We start from the raw sequence: 22245 nt of genomic DNA, 5'->3' as shown, positions 1-22245 counted from the left end.
ATGGCGAGGCCTTGCGGCAGGCCGGAGCGTGACGCGTGTGGCTCGTCCGCTAACATGACTGGACGCCGCACGAATAACATAACCAGGTTAAAAAAAGAGCCTTTGTAAAAATGGGCCGGTGCGAGCCGGCCAAGTTCTGGAAGCACCAGCACCCCCACCTAAGATAAATTCCCAAAGATATACGTGGCCGTTAAACCCAATTAAGTCCAACAATCAGCTTGAGTGTTTTTCCAACCTGAGGAGTCTTGTACCCTCAGACACTGTGCGACTCACTCTTTATTTTGTCCTTACTAGTGAACTTGTCAGGGGACAATAAAACACTGTTGTCTGGCAAAGCCCCCAAATGCATGTGCAATAGAAAATGGACTGGAAAAGAGAGATCACTGATCAATAGCCTAGTGACTAAACAGTGTCAGTATTAAGGCAAGGCAGAATTTGAATTTGGAGGAATTCCAGAGAAGTTTTGGCATGAAGCAAACGAGCTTTTATTTGAGTGACTAAAAGCTGCCCTCTTTTAAGGATTAAAATAATGAATCTTCTCACGCCACCTACCATCGTAAAACCGAGAGGAGATTCCAGCAGAAATCACCAAAGCTTATAACCTGTAGATCTCCGTGCGATGCGCTAGTGCGGCATAGCAACCCATCATCGCCACTCATCTGTGCAAAAGCCCATTTTACACAGGTTGACATCACGTTTACGGGACGCCGGGGCAGATCCGTGGGGTTTCCCGACAGGCCCTGAGCAGTTAGCCGGAACTCGGTAGCTGAAACACCAGACGGACGAGCCAGCGATGCGTCACCGTGTGACGGCAGACATCCAAGCGGCCCGGATGAAAACGGCCGTCTGCAAGGTTGTGAGAAAAGCGCTCCAGGGCACGAGGGAAACTGGTTTGCGGGACGGGCGTTCACGTCTGTAGATGGCCTCATCGCCCCGGTTTCCACAGAACAGCTGAAGCTGTGGAAAATTCCGGAAGTGATGAAGGTATCCCGAGAGTCGGCTGGAAGTTGATGAGTCGGTATGACGTTGGGTCTATTTTTCACGCTTGAAGGATGACCGTTTGCACGGCCTCAGTCTTCGCCTTGGTCTACCACAGGCCCTGTTTACCATGTTGGGCACAGTAATACCTGTGTAAAGATTTCTTCGGTCCGGTGCTTTCAGGGTAAATAAACCAGAAACAGCCATGGCAACATCCATCTGAAGTCAGGTTAAAGGGTAAAGTTCAGCACTTCCTGTTTTATCATCGTTTATGGGCGAGAGATCACATTTCATTGTGATTAACATCACACTTTTAAGCTCACAGCTCCGTGTTTGATTAACAGGGCTGAGCGGATGGACTCCGTCTCCTTTATCTCCCTTCATGGCATTCCGGTCCAGGAGCTTTGGCTGGGTTCAGGATTCCCTTTTTCCGCGGATCAGGGTGCTCTCAGGCCTAGCCAGACCTCGAATGCCCGTTCAACAACAGAGCTGGATGGGAAAGGCGCCCCGGATCGCATGTCTGGAGCGTGCGTTTCCCCCAGACGAGAATCCCCAAAGTGAGCGGCTGGTAAAGACAAGGCAGAAATTCGACCAGGTAACCCACAGGACGAGGATTGTATGCCAAGCATGCCACCCGCAAATGTGCAGAAGACCAGGGACATTTAACTAAAGCAAGCGGCCCTTAAAAACGGGCAGGCGTCATTGTGCTTTACACAGACCTCAGTTTGATTCACCGTAACCCACAGCTCGCATTAACTTGACTACAACTGGGAACACAATACAATGTAGACCTGTTATGACCCCAGAGTGTGAGCTAATATCTAGTGTAAACATGGCTGAGATCATGGGTACGTAATGCAGTGCTGTGCAGCCTCACGGCTGACAACACCACGACGAGCATGACAAGGTCCGGGGCGAGTCTACAAAACCCACGTTCCAGATGCTCACCACGCAACCACCACTACCGTCTCCGACAGCTAACCCCCCCCCACCAGCCCAGCGGGGTTTCCAGGTAGAGCCTGATTGTTTATTGGGAATGCTGGGAAGCAAGATTTCCTAGCGTATGGCCAACATCACGGATATTTATACTACAAACACAATGCATGAAAAGTACTACCTTTAAATGTATACAGAAAGCAGACGGCTGTTTCAGCTATAAAGAGACTCGTATTTCTAGTAAACAAGGAGTAAAAAGGCTACATGAAAGCAGAGAAGCACTAATTACGCTTGTATACTGGAGTGACAGAAAATAAGTTTCCCTCCCTAGAGAGACAAGCACGATCTTATCCTGCGACCTCGGGCTGCGCGAAAACATGCAGCGAGGTCATCGCTTCCCCGCCCCTCCTCCGTGCCATGGGCCCCTAGGAAGGGCTTCGACAACCCCACTGAGAACGAGAGCAGGCCAGAAGAGTGACGCGACGCCCCCCCCCAGCTCCCAGAACGCAAGGCACGATCGGAGCGCAGAAAGTGCCATGAAAGGTACGAGGTCCTTCAAAACCGCAAGACGCTGTTATTTTTTTTTCTTCCTGTTATAAAAACATACTTGTCGACGTGGGCGGGTCCTATTACAAGTTAGCATCACATTTCGCTTACTGTAGCCACAGGTAAGCAGACTGCAAACTGTGGGGGGAAAAAAAATAAAAAGAGCCCAATTGAGTTGGTAAAACAGGCCATACCATAATCTTCTTCCAGACTTGCCTGGGCAGAGATCTGACTCTCCCTCCTGTCAGATAAGCACCTTGTGGAAGGAAGAAAAAAAAAAAATCTGCAAGCTTTTAAATAAGAAGCTTTGCAGAGGTCTGCAGTGTGCCCGATTTAAATGGAAGGTGTCGATGTTTAAGGGGATAAGGTGGTCTAGCTACAGGCCACGGGGCCGCAGCGTGAATTTTGCGTGAAATCGTTATGTTAACGAAGAGGCCGTGACTGACAGGGCAAGCTTCTCGGGGGCGATTTGCCATGGCAGCGAGGAAACGCCTTCACAAAGATAATCTATCACCAGCGTATGTCAATATACGCGCGCAGGGATTCTGACGTTCGCGGAGAATACTTGCACGACCTTGTTGAAAATGAGTGTACTATTTTTACACAGCTTAAAGAAAATGCAGGAAATATGAGATTCATTTGCAGATTGCACCATGCTCTTTTGGAATCCTGACAGGATCTGCGCGTCCTTGGGGCAAAAAGGTGCATATCTCGACGTTAATGGCAGAACGCAGGATACTTTGCACACCACCCGGGACCCGTGTCAGGTGAAGGCAACAAAACAGTCTTGGCTCAGCTGATCTGATGAGCACTCAGGAAAACACCACAAATTCATTGATAAAAAAGATTCCAGCCCCCCCCCCCCCCCCCCCCCCCCAAGAAAATCAGCATAAATCTAGGTTACTGAACTGCATGTTAAACATTATATTGATACTTACTTATTCAGCAGACACTTTTTTCCAAAGAGCTGCACAAGTAATGATCGGGGGTTAAGGGTTTTGCTCAAGGGCCCCAATGGTGAATTCACTCTGCCTCATGTGGGATCTGAACAAAGAGTACAGCATCTGAACCCACGAAGCCACATGTCACCCCCAAGATAGCTGGGTGTTGACTTCCAAAGGGGAATCTGTACCCCATGAAGAACACAGATGTATAGGACATCCGCAGATATGGCTCAGACCGTAAATTAACAGTCCTCCTGCTACTATAACCTGCGACATTAAAGTAATCTTGCCTCACTATCTCAAACCAGATAACGCTAAACGTGACCACACCCGTCAGGGACAACTGGGCTGTTTACAGATGGTGGCAGCAAATGAAAACTAATTGTTCACCGCACAAGTCCACAGCACGGGGAAAATAACACTCACAGAAGTAAAACTGTTTAATTCTTTTATCGATTCAGAGCCGTTGCCCTGTGTTTATGAATAACCCTTTGTGTCCAAAAGTCTGCAGAGTAACATTTTGTATAATGACTCTGCTTTCAGATGCAGTCATTTTACAAATGGCTTTAATAAGGAGAAATTACATTTAAAATAGGGGGATTTTGGTGGATCAGAGTGACAAGGGGGGAAAAAGACCATGTGATTCATACAATTAAACCTTTGAGAAGAGGAATTAGTATTCGACGAATAGCAAGAGCAAGGAGACATATTAATGAGGTTTTCATTTCAAATAACATTCAATTTCGATATAAAAAATTATACTCAGTGAAGCTACACGGTAACACCTCATTAAACTAATCTTTATAAGTAATTAACCAAAATTAACAAATAGGCATTTGTTCCCAGATAAATGAAATTTCTCCCAGGGATAAGTTATCACCCAACAATGCATCAAAGAGTGACTAACAAAACTCAAATCTCGCACCTGGCTCCGTCCCCCTCCCTTGGCTGCGGTGCCTCTGGTTGAAATTTTAAACAGATGTTGACAAGGGGAGTTACCACCGTTCCCAGTGTATCCCAGTCAACATTACATCACCACACGAGCCACAACCCACCGACATCCCACAGCCCAAAATAATACACGAGAAACAACAAGAATGAACGTTACAGCTCCGAATCAATTATTTCGGCTCTAAATCCATTAGCAAAGCAGACAGCAATCTCATATACCCCAGGAAAAAAAAAGGGGGGGGCAGTGCATTAATTGACATGGTGCCTAAGAGCCTATCTCCACATGCTAGTTCCTGCTAATACAAACAATTCCCAAAAAGGCCTGCAAAACTGAGGCTGGGTTCAATCACATGTACAGTTATTTTTAGACAATTCAAAGTTGGCCGGCCCTTTTTAAAATAAGCGGCATATAGTAATCCCTGCATGCTCTCCGAAACAGGGGGGGCCCAGATGGATGGTGAGGTAGCACGTTTTGTCAAAAGATGATGATTGTTGGTGTGGATTGTGCCTATTGATGTGTGAAAAGGCTGATGTTTAGTCACTTAACACTGCTCTGACGCATCATGTCATTAGGCTTTGACACCAAATATAGATATAATGCTGTTTCACTTATTATATATTAATCTGAAAATAGTGAATTAAGAAAACGCTCCTTCATTTGTGATGTGCACGTTTCCTAACACACAAAAGTATAAAGAAAAATTAACAAACATATATTCATTCGTTAAACTTATGAATTTTATCACGGATTCATGCACAAAACTGTAGAACTACAATTTTATTATGAATCTCACAACACGGGTTAAGTCGACATGCGTCTGCATGAATAGTTCCTCGTGTATTGCACTGCACACTACATCTGGGATTACACACTACATCTGAAATTTTTATTAATTACCAATGACAAATGGTATTTAATTGCAATTATGTATATACCGGTGAAGGCATGCATGTCAAATCTGGGCTGTCATCTAAGTTCCCACACAGACAGACTTTCTGTAAACGCTCCAGCAGCTGATTCTGCTTCATTAAAACGTTTGCACTGGGGTTGCCAGGCATTTGACAGGGATGTCACAGCACAAGACCTGTCATTATGGGACTGCAGGTTGAGAATCCAGGAGACACTCCTGATGTGACACTTTAGGAAAACATAAAACGCTGAAATGAAAAGTCCATCAGTACAAAGGCAACACCATATCGCGGCGTTTTCTTAGATGTATTAATCTATACAGTGCTGGTGCTTGTCGATGTGGCGCCCTAGGCGAGCATGACAGCCGACGCCCCCTTCCATTGGCTGCCAAGTCGGCGCCCCCACAGAAGTTAGCGCCCTAAGCGACCGCCTATGTATGTCGCCTCTGAATCTACATTAATCGTACGTTATCACTCGTGTATTTAACTTCGATGAACAGAAGCCTGAATTTCCAGATTAGGATTATAAAATTTATATGATATTAAATTAACCAAAACTGTTACTTTAACTAGATCCAAAAATTTGAATACTTCACACCGCCACTAATTCGAGCCAACGGAAGAAATGTACGAAGTTCTATCTAAGTTTTGTTAGCAGTAAAACAGGAGAGACTGCTGGAACTGTGCTGTCTGAAAGTGCTGACGAGGTATATATAGCACTATCCCAAAGCTGTTAAAAGTGAAAAAGCGGATTAAAGGCAGCGCTGTTTTACAGGGAGCTAGTGTCCAAGGTTCAGCCCCGGCCCGATCCCCGAGGAGGGGCACTCACGTTTGGTGGCATTGATGAGGTTCTTGCCGTCCTTGTACAGTTCTTTGATAAACCTGTTGGTTTTATCTAGCTCCGCTTCGTGGGCTCTGATCCGCTCCCTGAAGGACGGACTGTCCAGGTAGCAGTCGCTGAACTCCAGCGGCTGGAGCCCCATGGCTCTCGGGGGGGGCGGAGACCTGCCGTGCGCGGCACTGCTTCGCCTAGCGCCTTGGATCCCCAGTCCTCCGGACGGGACCCCGGGAGCACGAGCGTGAGAGCGATCCGACCCGCTAACTAAGTACCTCAGCGGGGTTGTTTCTCTTCTGGAATATGTGTTAACACTTGTTATTCGGTGCAAATCCTTCCCCAGTCCCGTGCATCGGTTAAGAAAAAAGTCCTTTTAAAGTTAATAAGTTTTTTTTGTAAAACGGACGGCTTGCTGGCCGCGCGACCCTTCCACTCAGCTCCGCCTGTGAGCTGCAGCGCGTAGCCGATCCTGGGCGTACGGGAGCGGCTCACCGGCCTGCCCCCTGCCCTCCCCTCTCCGCGGACCGGGGCTGGGTCTCCTCCTATTGGCTCCTGGGAGAAACGCCACTTGCAACAGGAGTACCGCCTTTACAGCTGATCGACTCCGACCGGAATAAGTTATCTCATGCGTGTGACGGCGCTGGCCTTTAATTTAATGTTTAAAGTCGATATAAAAATGCTCGTGGGTTGTTTAGGAAACTTGAAAAATCGGGGATGTTGTAATGCAAATACAGTTTTCTTAAAAACAAAGAATTGCTTCCGCAGAATGTTACGTCTTCGCGGAGGATGTGTCGTGATTGGTGGCGTAACTGAACCCCAACTTTGGATCTAACGGGATCGCGAAGCAATAGGAACCCTAAAGCGATGAGTCCGCGATTCTCATCGGACGTATTTACACGACGGACGGGGCCAGGCGTAGCGTAAGCTGATGCTGCGATTCGAAGACGGCATTTTATTATACTAATAATTATTATTATTTAATCATTGGTCAAAATGCTTTAGTGAAAAACAAAGCCAAAGAACGATAACAGTTTTACTAGGGATCGCATCACAGAAAGCTGAAGTAAGTAACGCATTTTAGAAGCAGCTTCATGTTGAAACATTGAGATTTTGATCAACTAAATGCAAATAGGAAACTACATTATATGGGGGATCGTGTGGTTACAAAGGCTGTTTTGATATCTTGACTGTGCTACCTGTTGGCTTGTAGATTACTCACCTGAGTCGTTACATTGTGATGCGCAGTTATGTAATTTGTTCTCCAGTTCTTAGTCGTATTTAGGGCATCGGTCCTTACAACTCATAATGAAAAGGCGATTTATTTAATTTAGTTTTATGGTTAATTTACGTAATGTCGTCGACACCGTTGACGTTTTCGTTTTGAATTAAGCGTCGTGCCTTTCTTGGTATTAGTGCTTTTGCGCATTTTGAATGTTATCCTCTGAACATCACGGGCGACAATTCTATGCAGCAATAATAAATATAACGTAAAAACCGATTTCTTACGGTCGTTCTGAGACTTACTTTGCACACATTATATATTGTAGGTTTCCGCATTATTTTGCTGATTGTACAGCGTCCAATAATTATGGCACAGTGCAAAATTTGAGTAAAGTCATTCGCTAAATAAGAATCAGGTGTATTTGACCAAGTATGTTTGCACTTACAGGGAATTTGTATCTCAACCATACAACAGATAAATACACAGTGAATAAAATACAAGAAAATGGTCAAATGCAGTCCAGTTGCTGTATACAATGTGGTTGTGTGCTGTTAAATGTGCTGATAAATGTATAAAAAATGTGGGAGTGCATGTCAGTACAAGGACTAGGCAGCAGTTTAAAAATGATTATTATTAACATAGAAACCATTATAACACTTGTTGGCTTTCCATATCTTTGACCGAGTTTACTGCTGTACACCAGGAATGCCGAATGCAACCACACGGCCGAAGAGGGTGAGGCGAAGCAGACGGACACCCAGGGATGATGATGCCAGAAACGAGCTGGTATGGAGGTCCCTGGAAAGTGCTCAGCAATGTCTTCTCAACCAGGACTATGGGACTGCGTTTGTCCACTATCTGCTGGCGCTGAACCTGGCGCCGGGTCTGAAGGACTATGCGAGGGTAAGCGCCGTGATTGGATGGATGTTAAGATCTATCAAATGCAGAGGTGTAAAGTTCAGGTCCAGAGAGTACAATTCCAGACCATGATTTCGTTTCAACCAACCAGTTGAGTACAAAGAGTGACAGTCACAGAGTACTCAGCTGGTTGGTTGAAACGAAATCATGGTCTGGATTTTTACTCCCTGAACCTGAACTTTCCACCTGTGCGGTTATGAAAGGAATGGGTTGGGTCTGACTGTCAGGAACCGTCCCGCTGTGCTTGTAAATGAGGCCCAGGCTCTGAAAGGCCTCTGTGGACATCCAGCTGTGACCTGCTATGTTGTCAGCAGAGCTGATAAATAATGCAGAAAGGTGTGCCATTTCCAAAAGTCACACTGCCTATGCAGCCGGCACAACATAAAAGGTAGCGCCCCCTGCAGGAGTCCTTCCGGGTCACCCTCTTCAAATGGACAGAAGAACTGGACTCCCTTGGCCGCGTCCAGGACCTCTTTGACTGCTATGAACAAGCCCTGGAGCTCTTTCCAGTCGATGAGGTCATCGTCAACAGCATGGGAGAGCACCTCTTCAGGTACGGTTTACAGTCCATCACCCAAAACCGCCTTTCCAGTGCGGGGTCACCTTGAGCCTGGGGCCCATCCCATGTGACGGGGGACAGGGACACCCTGGACAGGATGCCAGTGTGTCTCCAGGCACACGCTATAGGCAATTCAGACATTTGTCCAGTTAGCCGAATGATTTTGGGCTGCTGGAAGAAATCGGAGTAACACACAGGAAACATGGGGATCCTGAGGCCACCATGCTACCCACTGAGTAACGATTCTGTGTATATATATATATATATATATATATGTGTGTGTGTATATGTATGTATGTATGTATGTATATATATATATATATATATATATATATATATATATATATATATATATATATATATATATATATATATATATATATATGTTTGTATGTATGTATGTATGTATGTATGTATATATATATATATATATATATATATGTATGTATATATATATATATATATATATATATATATATATATATATATATATATATATATATATATATATATATATATAGAGTGCTTAGTGCGGTTGTCTATGAATGATGAGATTGGGAATGTGGTACTGATGGCCCCATAAAGTTTCATGAACCATTTGCTGTATTTTCTGACCCCACTAGATGGTGCTCTCTGTTCATAAAAGGGCTGAAAGCATGGGGCAAAGTAACCCAGCAGCACCATCTTGTGTAGTCAAAAAGTACAGCAGATGGTTCATGAAGCTTCATTTCGACTAGAATATGAGCCGTTTGACAATATGGACATATGTAATTCCAGAATGGGCTTCCGGGACGAGGCGGCGGGCCACTTCCACAAGGCTCTGAAGCTGAGACCCGACTTTGCAGAGGCCAAGGAGAACTTCTACCGGGCGGCCAACTGGCTGGTAGAGCGCTGGCACTTCCTGATGCTGAATGACCGGCGGAGGAACCAGAAATACCGGCAGGCCATCCAGAAGGCTGTGGAGTCCGGCTGCAGCACGGTGCTCGACATCGGCACCGGCACGGGAATCCTCGGGTAATGCCCCCCCCCCCCCGTGGCTGCGTGTCTGTCATTCATGTTACATTCAAGGCCAGTAAGTGGCTCTGGGGGCAGTCACATATCCATGGGCATGGCCCATAAGCCCCAGTTCCAGGGGTGCCTCACGTCGGCTGTTCCTGCCCTGTGACCCCTAAACTATCTAAAACAAGATGGGGTCGGCAAAGAGAAGCATTCCAGTGTACCTGTAGTCAGACTTGTGCAAATGGCAAATAAAGGATTTATCATTTAGGTTGTATTGTAAGATGGGGGATGCAGCAGAGTCAGGTTTGTTAATTATACGTGCGCCTTCTGTTGTAAGACACCCCCAGCCTGGATGACCAGTCCCTCACACCCTGCCGTCACGCTTTCCGTGACCCGACGTCTGTTGTGTCTTTCTGTATGTTCCCTTATGTGACGTCACAATGATGTTCCTTTCCAAAGATTTTGTTGAACCCGCCTTCTCTCCCGTCCCAATTCTCGCACCGCGTGGTTCCGTTCGTCCCTCCGGCCCGGACTTTAGCTGACTGCCTGGATTTTTTTTTTTATCGCAACCTTCATTTGATAAAATGCGCAAAAACACCCCCCCCCCCATACCTGTGCGTGTGTGATTTCAGGATGTGTGCGAAGCAGGCGGGGGCTGCCAGGGTGTATGCCTGCGAGCTGTCGAAGACGATGTACGAGCTGGCCTGCGAAGTGGTCTCCGCCAATGGAATGAACGGGACCATAAAGATCCTGCACAAGAAGTCTTTAGAAATGGAAGTCCCTAAAGACATCCCTGAAAGGTGCGCCACCTCCTGGCCACTAAGGGCATCACGGCCACTCGACATGAATGTTGACAGAGCTCCATGCTGCTTCCCGGGGCAGGGTCTCGCTGGTGGTGACGGAGACGGTGGATGCGGGGCTGTTCGGAGAAGGGATCGTGGAAAGTCTGACCCACGCCTGGAAGCATCTGCTGTTGCCCCCCCAGGTGACACTCATGTGCCGTTTCCGCCTTTCCATGCCTCCCCACAGCCACTTGTAATGCTCTGGTCTTATCTGATAGGCTGACACTGGCATCCTGATGATGTAACTGAGGCTGGAAAGGTTACCAAAAAAAAAAACAAGCATTGGTTGATATTATTTAAAGACCATTTTGCAGTGACATTGATTAGTATAGTGATTTGCATTTTTTTTTTCATCTTACTAGACTAAGCAGTAGATTTGGCAGTATTTTTCCAAAACCAATTACTGACACATTCATTCTAAAAATTAAGGTTTGCAACCCATCACCATAAAGTGTAGAGATAGTGGCATCTAGTGGCCAGATTTGGAATTGCGCCACTTGGGCCTCACATGATCCGTGTTGCCTCCTTCAGAACCCGCAGGACCCGTACAGCAGCCCGGCACTGACTGGTCGGGTCATCCCCGCAGGCGCCACGGTTTTCGGGATGGCTCTGGAGTGCTCAGAGATCCGCAGGCACCACCGGTGAGCCGGTCCCCTCACGGGACGATATCAGAATCCTACCAGCGAACCGCTTTCCGTAACCTCTGAGCTGCTCAGCTCACGGTGCCCGGCCATTTCCGCGCAGGGTGTGTGTGCTGGAGGCAGGGGGGCTGTCCCTGTGCGCGATGGGAGGAGTCCACAGCCCCGTGAGCTGCTCCCTGGATGCCGATGATTCCACGGAGCCGTACACCACCGAACGCCTCAGCCAGGTGCCTGGCGGCTACGCGGCCCTGACCGAGCCCTTCCGGGCGCTGGACATCGACTTCAACAGCGTGCAGGTAGCTGGCCGTCCCCATGGAAACGGGTCACATCACAGTGGGCTCCATGTTGATGCCTGCTGGGCCTCATGCAGGCTTGGGATAGAAATTCCCACCTCATTCCTCTTTCCCAAAGGGCAGAAGCATTTCAGTGGCGATACCCCTAACCCCATAGGCCTGGTAAATCATTCTGACGCCTTCGCTTCTCGACCCCAGGAGCTGGAGGGTCTGTGCTCCCGCGAGGGCAGCCGCTTCCGCCTGCCGGTCACTCGGGACGGCATGTTGGACGCCCTGGCCATGTGGTTCGAGCTGCACCTGGACAAGGAGACCAGCCTGTCCACGGGGCCGCAGGAGGACACCTGCTGGGAGCAGGCCATCTACCCCGTGCAGCACCTCAGTGGTAAGTCCCGTGCCGTCTACCCGGACGTGGGATTCGAACCCATAACTCTGGAGGTGATCAGTGCTGCCCACCAACCCACCTTCCCATTAGAGTCATTTTTAATTATTTTCTTTGTTCCCCAGAATGCTCCCTGAAAGCTGGTGACGAGTTGCTGGTGGAGGTCTCCTGCAAGGATTCCTGCCTGAGGATTCACGCCATCGCCGTGGTGAGGGACGGCCTGGTGACCAGCCTGGATGACTCGGCGTCGGGTCCCGTCTGTGGCCAGACCCTGGGCACGGAGGCCGAGCTGTGCAGCGCCCTGGCTTCCCTCCAGACCGGCCGGAGCGGGTCCCAACACGCGTGCGTGCTGGAGAGCTCAGAGATAGCCATGATCAATAACGTGCAGTACCACGAGAGCTACAGCAGGGCGCTGGAGAAGTTACTGCGGGCGCTGAGAGCCAGTCGGGGGCCACAGGGCGGCGAGGGCGCCGAGCCCAACCCGCTCTACGTGCTGGACGTCTCCGAAGGCTTCTCGGCGCTGCCGCTGATGGCTGGCCGCCAGGCCTCGGTGAAGGCGTACAGCTCCGTGGAGAAGCAGCGTCACCAGACCCTGCTGAGGAGGCTGGCCAAGGAGAACGGGCTGCGGCCAGACTCGTTGGAGTTCTGGCTGTGTCGCGCCGGCGAGGACAACCGGGACGCCGCCTCCGCTGCCCCCAGTGATTCCGGCACCACCATGCTGCAGCGGCCGTCCTCAGAGCAGCTCTGGAGCGCCATTGTGCTGGACTGCGTGGAGATCTGTGGCCTCCTCCGGCAGAAGCTGATGGAGAAAGCCACCCTGGCCAGGTGAGTGGGCGACGATGCACACGGCCAGACCGTCATTATTGTATCTTAATGCCGCAGCCCTTATATGGTCCTTCTGCATAATTAGGATTAAACATCCTCAATCATTTCATGACACGCACAGGCTTCAGTTGTCCTCTAGCGGCTTAGAAATAAGTATTTATTAATATAAGCCACTATGTAGTTCTTGTTTAATACTCCCTACAGGACTATGCTGTTATTCCATCTGGCATGAATCTGCTTATTCTTTTATGCTAGATATAATTTAGAACACTGTTTCTCAATTGGTGGGTCGCAACCCAACATTTACCGTGAATTTGGGTCACGACCTTGGAGACTCACGTGGGGGCGCTGATGCCAAACCAGCTGAGGTACTGCTCCTGCAAGTAATAAATCCCATTACAGGTGCCTTCTGGAGGATGGGGGACGGATCTTTCCGGAACGCATCGTGATGTACGGGCAGCTGGTGGAGTCGGATGCCTTGCTGCAGGAGAGCGCCGTGCAGGGCCGTGAGCTGACACTGGGCTTCGACATCGCGCCCTTCATCAACCAGTTCACGGTGCGCTGCCGGGGATCGGTTGAGCCACGCCAGCATGGAACAGAACAGATCCCCGCATACAATTTCCAGAAACCGTCAATGGTTGTGTTTATTGTATAGAGATTAGTTTGATTTTAAAACGCTGCATTGCAGATAGGATTTGAGTTAGCCGCGGCCACCCCCCCCTGAATGGGTGGGTGAATTTCCCTCTCAAACAAACAACAAAAAAAAACAGCTCCACTCCTGTTTAGATTCCAGGACAGCGTTCCCATGCGCTCTCCGCAGCGTCCCCTGAGACGCGGGCTTGTTTTAGCAGATGTCTTTTCAAGGCATTTCTCAGAATAGGCCAGTTCACCGCCAGAACGGATCACGAATCGCAGCTTAAACCCCGGGGAATTTCTCCGGCTATATGAACAACCCAGAAATGTTCAGAAGCTTAAAAATATATATATATTGTCACATACTCGCAGCAATGAAATATGCGATAGATTTTCTCGGAACGGTTCTCCACTTCCTCGACCATGGTCTAAAAACACTATCCCGCCACTAGCTGCAACCCAAGCCCCGAGACGATTGAGAAGAATCAGACTGACGTTGTGGTGTCTGTCCAGGTCCCCGTACATGTGTTTCTGGACCTGTCCACTCTCTGCTGCAAGCACCTGAGTGAGCCCACAGAGTTGTTTGTACTCGACCTCATGAACTCCAGTGCGAACCATACAAGCCAGGAGGTGAAGGTAGGGGTCGCTGAAAACCCTTAGCTACTGGGTTAGCTTTTGCTTGCGTCGACCAGGCTAACTAGTTTTCTGCATCATGTTATTAATTCAAGTGAATGTGGAACATACAGTAAGTGTTTATTTCATGTTTCTCGTTAAACGACCTCAAATTTAACAGGTTTGTATTCGTCTCTTTTGTGGGTCCCAGGTATGTACCACCTCCGCAGGCAGGCTGACCGCTATCCCATTCTGGTACCAGCTCCACCTGGACGAGGAGATCAGCATAAGCACGTTCAGCGCGTATTCTCACTGGAAACAAGCTGCTGTGGTCCTGCAGCAGCCCGTGGAGGTGAGCGCGGGGGAAGTGGTGTGCCTGAGCATAAAAGTCCACAAGAACAGCCTGTCCATCACAGCGAGGAAGGGGGAGGAGCCAACCACAGACCCCACCCACCCCAACAGTTAAGCTACCACTTCAGTGTTGAAGGACCAACGCCAGGGCACTGCTAGTATGTCAAATGGTGCAAGAAACGTCTCTGATCATGTTGGTAAAAAGTTGCCAAATGTATAGTTTGATATGTGCGCACTTCACCAGAGAAATAAAATAGTATACGGAAGAAAAAGACTTTTCCTGTAATGTATAGAGCACATCCAAGTGAACTACGTTAGATAACGTATAATGTGTAAAATCTGATTTTTCTGTACTTTTGGGAGGGCGTGTACTGTAGGAATTCTGCAATATAAGCAGTGTTTGAATAGCAATACATTTAACCAGCCATCTATGATGTAGCTGTAGTAATGGAAAATGGAAATAGGCAGGATTTAAATGAATGATGTACAAAATGACACTTCATGAACCATTTGCTGTATTTCTTGACCCCACTAGATGGTGCTGTTCGAAAAAGGGCACAAAGCAACTCAAGAGCACCATCTAGTGGGGTCAAAAATACGGTTAATGGTTCATGAAGCATCATTTAGCCCATCAATAATTTAAATTGTACTTATGACTTTAAAAACACACAAACACACAGACTACCTGCTGATTCTGCTGCAGTCTCCACTTCTACAGCTAGGAGAGTCTGGTCCTTTTGGCAAACACTAGCAGAGATGAATTACTATGGAAACGGCAGTAATCAGAATCCTTGAATAGAATATTTACACAGGTCATCGCATCGTCCCACTTCCAAAACACAAAAACCGCGCGTTCTAAAGTTACGAGTCAAACATCTGTACATTTAGGTTTAAAATGATCAATGCCCCACATATATGTCTGCAGTCATACTTGTGCAAAATGAAAGATTTGCCAGTCTAATTTTAGAACTCCAGTTTAAACACAGATTGACTAAAATCAGACTGATAATTTTTACAGAGTTCATGTTCCTGAGCATGAGAAACTCCCACTCGAATGATGGTCAGTTTCAAAGTGTCTTAACGCAAAAAATCTCGTCAAGCGAAGGTATGACCCAGTCAACAGAGCAGGTGTTTTTCAAATGAAAAAGAGAATGTGCTTTGGTGTTAATGGCACACAAGACAGTGCAACAGACCACTTAAAACAATCACACATTTTCTATTCAGTCGTCACCTTCCATCAACAGACAAATTATAGTACTTATTTTAGCCATTTTCCATTACTGGAAAAACGACGAGTCAGGTTAAGCAACATACACAGTGTGTTAACTGTGGTCACCAACAACAACAGCCAGATCTTTGGTGTGAGCAGGAATGACCATACTGACGTCCCACTTAAAAGAAAAACATATATTTTAACCCCCTTTATGCAAAGGACTCTTCCCTAGTGTCATTTGTAGTGACTTTTTAAAAGCATAAACGCAGAAAGAGGCATAAAGCAAGTTAAACATACAGTAAGACTGAGTTTGTTACAATTGACCTAAAAGTGTGCTTCCAGTTTGGCTATTAAAATCATCTTGTTTTTCTAAAAAATGTAGCTTAATTTAAAAGAGTATGAAAAAAAAGACACGGAATACAGGAAGTAAAAGGCCGTAGGCGATATGCTGCATGGATTTCACACTGCAGTTAAAAATTCAGGTTTGACATTCGTGAAGCTGTCAGAGGCTATTGCTGCTGTGTGGAGCTTATGAAGTCTGCGAGTCTGCGCGACCGCCTGTGGGTCAGCATTACAGAGTTATCCATTCCGATCAAGTAGAATTATTACGCTAATACGCTGTTCTCAGACACCGCGAAAGCGGCTAGGAAACCGTGTCCTCGGGCGGCAGTTTCGTCGCTGCGTCGTCCTGGCCGAAGCCGTCCACCGACGGCAGGGTGGGCGGCGTCACCGTGTGCCCCAGGCCCCGATAGCGGCCCGACGGGGCCGGCGAGATGGCGGCGACCTCGGTGGAAGGTTCCGGGCCGTCGGCCGACAGCAGTCCAGTCTGCTCACCTTGCTCCTGATTCCCCTCGAAGTACGCCACCCTGGGCCGGCCCAGCACCGTCCTCCCTGTCGAGTACGTCGGTATAAACGGTTAGCTGGACAACCTGGGCACATTTAAGCACCGAAACAGAATCTTCTACGTTGACTTGTATAGGCTACAATACTAATATAACGATAATACTACTATATATTAATCATTGTACCAGTATATTAATGTATAATCACTGATTGTTAATTATTCTAAACAAAACTATTAATAGATGTTAATTATTAAATAAGCTTACCTGTTATGCTTGACCGTTAGTTTTAACCAGTTACGTTTGATTGCTAAGTCAAACTATTCTTGAATTGCTTTGGTATCCAAAAAAAAAAAAGTCGACCAATACCGAAAAAAATATGTTGTAAAAAGAAAGTAAGGTGCTTTGGATATATATATATATATATATATATATATCGCACTTATAATGATGCGAAACAAGTTAAAGGTTTGCAGCGCGCTTCAGAAGCTCACCGACGTTCCGCACTTGCTCCGATATATCATCCCTGACGTCCGAGATGTCCCACATGGCCATGAAGGAGTCCAGGCAGGAGACCTCGCCGCCGTCCTGGACGTAGGGCTTGTAGCTGAAGGTGAAGTGATGTGCTATAGCTGCCAGAAACATCTCCATGCAGATGATGAAGTCCTGGAAAGGGGGGGGGGGGGGGGAAACCATCACTCCGAGTTACTCTCCAACTGCGCTAACGCTAAAATCTGCTGTTAGCTGAGAGACTATGACCTCTGGCTTTACATGGGTACTGTCATCTTGTGGCGTCCCCATGCAGGCAGCCCATCTACGTGCTCACCTGGAGACCTGTAGCCACGGCTTCTACGCTGTCCCAGTCCCACGTGTGCAACTCTGAGATCACGCCCACCTTGACAAGAAATGCGATAAAAACAGCTTGCCTGAAAAAATGAAAAAGAAAAAAAAACAAAAAAAAACAGAAAGATGAAGATTAACAGACACGTTATTGGGTTACCAGGATGTAGATCGCCCTTTCACACGCCACTAGGCAGTGAAGTGTCCTTTGTACACTAAATCGCAGTCTTGAAATTGTTCAACCAGGAGAACAACACTATCCAGAACCCCCCCCCCCAAAAAAAATCATGGGACTTACCAGAAAGACACAAACACCACCAGCTTCACGCACAGGAACTTCCCAACGGGATGGATCGGGCGGAGCTCTTCACGCAGGGCTTTGTAGAACAACACCAGGCAGTACATGGCGAACTGAGTAGGCAGGGGTGGGGGAGAACAGCAGTTACATGTACACACATACGCTGCCGGGCACGGGTTCCACACTGCATATCAAGAGGAACCGACTTCCCCAAATACATCCTCCAACCCATTTAGCCTTGTGTGTCACACATCAAGGTTCTCAAAATGGAAGGTTCTACTCTCGTACCGCTTCCAGAACAAACACACGCAGCTCGAATGCCACACTAACGTGATTAAAAGTGCTGGGTAAATATGTGGTTGCTATTTTTAGTGTAGGTCTAAACAGCAAAAATCTTAACCCAAATGAGCACTGATGCTGAATCGACACTTTTGGCTTATGCACTGAAAACTTCATTTCAACAAGAAAATGGGTCATTCTTGAAGCCCGCATTTCAACAAAGAACACCCCATATACCTACTAACCATGGTTTGCCAAGTTGTTACCAATTCCTTCCTTATGTTCTGAACTCTGAGACTTGTTATACGAACAGTACATTCAAATAACCAATTTAAGATGCGTATGGCATGACTACTGAAAGTCAAGCACAACTAGAGTGAGAGACATACCAGCTGGGACATATTGTTGAAGATGACCAAGTAGGTCCACGCGTTTTTGAAGCTGAAGTTTCCTTCGTCGTATACGCCACATAACTGGCAAATCCTGGCAGGATATAGAGATGCATGCTTAGGGACTCCGGTCCAATACTGTCGCTTCCGTATTTTCCCCTTTCCCATTTTACCCTTTTACAACTCAAATGGAAATTCTAAAAATACTAAAAGCATTTCCTGCAACTTAAGTTTCGTGATTGTGAATTTGCTACTTTGGTCAGGACCACCTTGCATCTCCCGTAACCACTTACCCAGTTCAGCACAGTGAGGATTGGGACACCAATGAAACCCAGGCCACTCGCACACAAAAATCCCACAAACTGGACAAGCTATAGCAGCCAGCTTGCCTAAGTGCATGTTTTTAGCATTTTACGGTCAAGAAGAGTGTTTTAACCTTAATAATATAGCGTTAAATTGTCAAATATTTTTTTTTAAATCATCAATAATAATTCAATTTGTTCTTGTATAGCGTCTTTCACAGTCACCCCAAGGAGCTTCACGTTGGTGTGCTGTGATACAATCCTGCATCATTTATATGGAATAATTCAAAGAAAGAGAGCAGGAGAGAAGAGAATGAATGGGAGAAATAAAGAAATGAATGGAAGAAAAAGAAAAAGCAAAAGAGAGAAAAAGAAAGAAAACAAACCCAACCCCCTTGGGCATACTAACATTACAGAAAGAGTGGGCTTGTTGCTAAAAAAAAGGTGTAAATTGTGGTCAAGGTCAAAGCCAAAGTCCATCAATGAGTCAGTTTTCCATGCCTGCCTGTGTAGTGTAGCAGACTGAAGGCTGCACCCACCCACTGACAAACCATTCCCAAAATCATTTTCCATCAATTCCAGATGCACTTACAGAGCTATGATGGTAGTGACGGGCCTCACGACTGTGTACTGCAGAACTCCCAGCTTGCACCTCAACAGCAATACCCTGCAGAAATCCACAGGGCGAATGATCAGACTGTCCAATTAAAAACCAGGCAAGATGAAGGCGGGGCTAAAGGAAGACTCACTCTCCCATAGGCCAGGCCGGGCAGCAGCAGAGCGGGGGGAGGTGCCTCTGCTGCTCCTGCACCTCCAGCATCAGCACCAGGCTGGGGTATTGCTTGCCCAGGTAGTTCAGCAGAAAGGTCATGAAGTTATAGATGACGAAAGCCTCGTAGCATTCCCTGCACGTGTCCACGTAGATGGCGATGCTGGGGTACTTAAGGGCAATCCACTTCAAGCAGAAATGCATGAGTCAATGTCCATTCAAACGTAAACAAGGTCAAACACCAATATGATTATTAGTATAGGGCCAACACTTTTAATGAACAACTCATTATAAATAGCAAGAATACACTTCTAGCCATTATGGCACTTTCTTAAATGGAAAAAAAAAACTGCACATTTTTAATAACAGTTAAGCACATGGCAATCACAGCTACAATCATTTCTGCCATCATAAGGGTCAACATGCCAATGTTAGAGAGGATCTTTCCATTCGCTCTATGCATGAATCTTTGTTATATTGTAATTCATTGAGACATTTGGCAGAACATCTAGTCCAATGTAGCTTCATTGTGACACAAAGTCCATCGTAAGACGCTTATACCTTGCAGGGATGCGCAGTCCATCTCAGTCTAGAATAATTTAAGCGTATTTTAACCTTTTACTAAGTTGTGCCTCAAAAAAAGACACAAACACAGGCTGAAGGAATGTTATATTCTCCAGTTTTGGGCCAAATTAAATCAGAGACACTCAGTCTTGTGACTTGAGATTGTGCTGCCTTTAATTTAGAAAAACATCACCATGGAAACAGTGCGGACACTTAAGTCCTAAATCCTACACCACTGTCACAGGACAAGGTCTCCAAGCTTCAGGAATTCCAGATAAACTACTGGAGAAACTACGGACCTCGGTTCTGAGTATTTATCACTTAGACAAAACGAAAATATTTAATTAAAATCAAGGCTCAGTCTACAAGAGATGGGAACACACAGGGGGAAACACTGAACATCAGCATTTGAAAGTTATATAATCTTTAAGAGTCACTTACACTGTCTAAACTGTATATAGGAACCATCCATAATATCCTGCCAAAAGAAAAATAAACAACTTTGTGTTTTTGTCCCGGCACAGAGCACAATGATACATTATGACAACACACCTACTACCACAAACAACGCCACCGCACACATTAATTTTATTTCATGTCATTTCATTATGCCCCATGAACTGAGTCGGATAACATGGCTTACCGGATGATAGGTTTCTGCAGCTCAGGTTGAGTATAATGCACAAGATGCTGCAGGATCCCCCACAGAGAAATCGGTATGGTCATAAACACAAATATGGCAGCGATGAACCAAGCCTTGTTGTGGACGCCGACCTGAAAGCAAAGCACCGACGTGACGCGGCTGACCGACAAAGTTACGCTCGTGTGCATCAGTCATGTTCCAGTGCCCGTTTGCGCATTTTAAAGGACAAAATGTTCTTAATGCGATCGTTACCGATTACATGGTTTAGGGTGCATGCCTGCAACTCACCTCGGATTTCTGCACTTCCCAGATGCACAGAGGCAGCACCGCCAGCAGTAAGAATATGTATAGAAGCACAGCCAGCGGCCGTATCCATCTTCTCCAGTTCCCGCAAGAACAGGGCATCTTCTCCCCGTACTCAAAGGAGCAAAGGATCGCAACTTATCCCATGCAACACGCAAGTTTACGGTTCCTCTCAAAATGAACCTGCTCCAAAGTCACTGTAACGCTAACCATCATTTAAAAGTTAAATGTAATACAAACCGACCGCCAGACTTAATGCATCGCGATGTCCCAACAGAAGTCCGACACTTAAATATATCACTTTACCTAACTTAAATTTAGAACATTTACATGTTTTCCTGGAGTCATTCACGGTTCGGTGACAAACACAAATCGCAAATTGTCACGGTAAACATCTGACTACATTATATTATACTTGTTAGAGCTAAAGTAAAACTATCAGCGGGTCTTGATCATGTGGTATATAACTTTTTCCTGTCCTCTTTCCAAAGTGCCAGCCGTATCACTCATTTCCTGTTGACGCTGCCCTTGTGACCGAAGAAACGTAAAATCCCGCCCACGCACGAATATGATTGGATAAATGAAGGCCCTTGTTGGCTGACGCGCACTGCGATTGCACAATAACCTTGTCAATCACATTCAACGGCCGTCGAGTATTGTCTTTAACTGAAATTTTAGTCTAGTTAAATTATTTTCCACCTCGCCGGGTAGTAAGATTTCTGCAAAAAAAATCCCAGCGTTATTGTTGTATTGTTGTTTGCACATACAATATTCAAAAAGTATTACTTGTGTATTATTAGTTATGCCGTTTCGAAAAGTGATGAGTGATCCAAACTTTCTTAGTCTAATGGACGAAATAGCGTCACGAACGGTGTTCGGCTAGACTTTCTCTTACTCAGAAAAATAATGCCTCCCTTTTTTTACAGCCATAGCTGTACCAAAACCTTATCCACGTCCACATTCCAAGAAGTTACAAACTACAGAGACAGAAAACCTGGTGTCACCGCTAGATGTCCGTATAAATCAATAATGCAGACAAGCCCCTTCTCGTCAGTTTGCAATGGGCTTTTTAGTTTGCAAAGTTTTTAATACTAAATCATCGCTGCCAAATAAATGATAATTTTTGTGTAAAGAATTGTATACGTTTTATTTTTGTTTTGTTCTACTTGGAAGTAACAAGTATTTAATGGATTTGTGATTTGATGTGGGAAATTGAAATTGACATATAAAATACATATACGAATATGAATATGAATGTTAATACATGTGCTTGAATCATATTAAGCTTAATTGGAAATTAAAAACCAACTTCATATTTGTTATTAAACCACATATTACCTAAATATTATAACTTATTTGCAATTCAATGTTTCAATCTGAAGGCAACACACCCTGACTCAAGCTGTGGATTTAATTGGAACAAATTTGAA

At 46.2% G+C, this 22245-nt stretch overlaps 3 protein-coding genes across 5 annotated transcripts in view; 1 reads left to right on the top strand and 2 right to left on the bottom strand.

Moving 5' to 3' along the window:
- arhgap10 (Rho GTPase activating protein 10) overlaps nt 1–6569 on the bottom strand; it is a 42318-nt gene extending 35749 nt beyond the window's left edge. Inside the window, exon 1 of the mRNA XM_072707107.1 lies at nt 6094–6569. Coding sequence (XP_072563208.1) covers nt 6094–6247 — 154 coding nt within the window. The 5' untranslated portion in view covers nt 6248–6569. The remainder of the gene's footprint in view (nt 1–6093) is intronic.
- prmt9 (protein arginine methyltransferase 9) lies at nt 2232–15758 on the top strand. Of its 2 annotated transcripts, none has more exons than XM_023799278.2 (13): nt 2232–2457; nt 8025–8224; nt 8644–8792; nt 9576–9812; nt 10430–10597; nt 10680–10782; nt 11171–11280; nt 11384–11576; nt 11772–11955; nt 12078–12777; nt 13180–13333; nt 13924–14046; nt 14234–15758. In XM_023799278.2, exons 1-13 carry the CDS (start codon nt 2292–2294, stop codon nt 14486–14488), a joined length of 2742 nt encoding a protein of 913 aa, XP_023655046.2. In that variant the 5' UTR covers nt 2232–2291; the 3' UTR covers nt 14489–15758. The 2 variants fall into 2 exon arrangements, with proteins under 2 accessions (XP_023655046.2, XP_023655047.2); XM_023799279.2 differs by lacking the exon at nt 2232–2457 and adding an exon at nt 6696–7162.
- On the bottom strand, nt 15570–21729 carry tmem184c (transmembrane protein 184C). 2 transcript variants are annotated; one of them, XM_023799257.2, is made up of 11 exons: nt 21711–21729; nt 20801–20929; nt 20513–20643; nt 20311–20347; nt 19286–19491; nt 19129–19203; nt 18235–18328; nt 17567–17679; nt 17255–17354; nt 16923–17094; nt 15570–16477 (listed from the first exon to the last, which is right to left on the bottom strand). In XM_023799257.2, the coding sequence occupies exons 2-11, from the start codon at nt 20915–20917 to the stop codon at nt 16230–16232; spliced, it is 1293 nt and encodes a 430-aa protein (XP_023655025.2). In that variant the 5' UTR covers nt 20918–20929; nt 21711–21729; the 3' UTR covers nt 15570–16229. The 2 variants fall into 2 exon arrangements, with proteins under 2 accessions (XP_023655025.2, XP_072563209.1); XM_072707108.1 differs by lacking the exon at nt 21711–21729 and having other exon boundaries at nt 20801–21359.
- Between the last annotated feature and the right edge of the window lie 516 nt (nt 21730–22245).

Source organism: Paramormyrops kingsleyae, chromosome 25 (genome assembly GCF_048594095.1).
Source record: "Paramormyrops kingsleyae isolate MSU_618 chromosome 25, PKINGS_0.4, whole genome shotgun sequence".
NCBI classification, from domain to species: Eukaryota; Metazoa; Chordata; class Actinopteri; order Osteoglossiformes; family Mormyridae; genus Paramormyrops; species Paramormyrops kingsleyae.
Note: the sequence above shows the minus strand (reverse complement) of the source record. Positions and strands in the feature narration are given on the sequence as shown.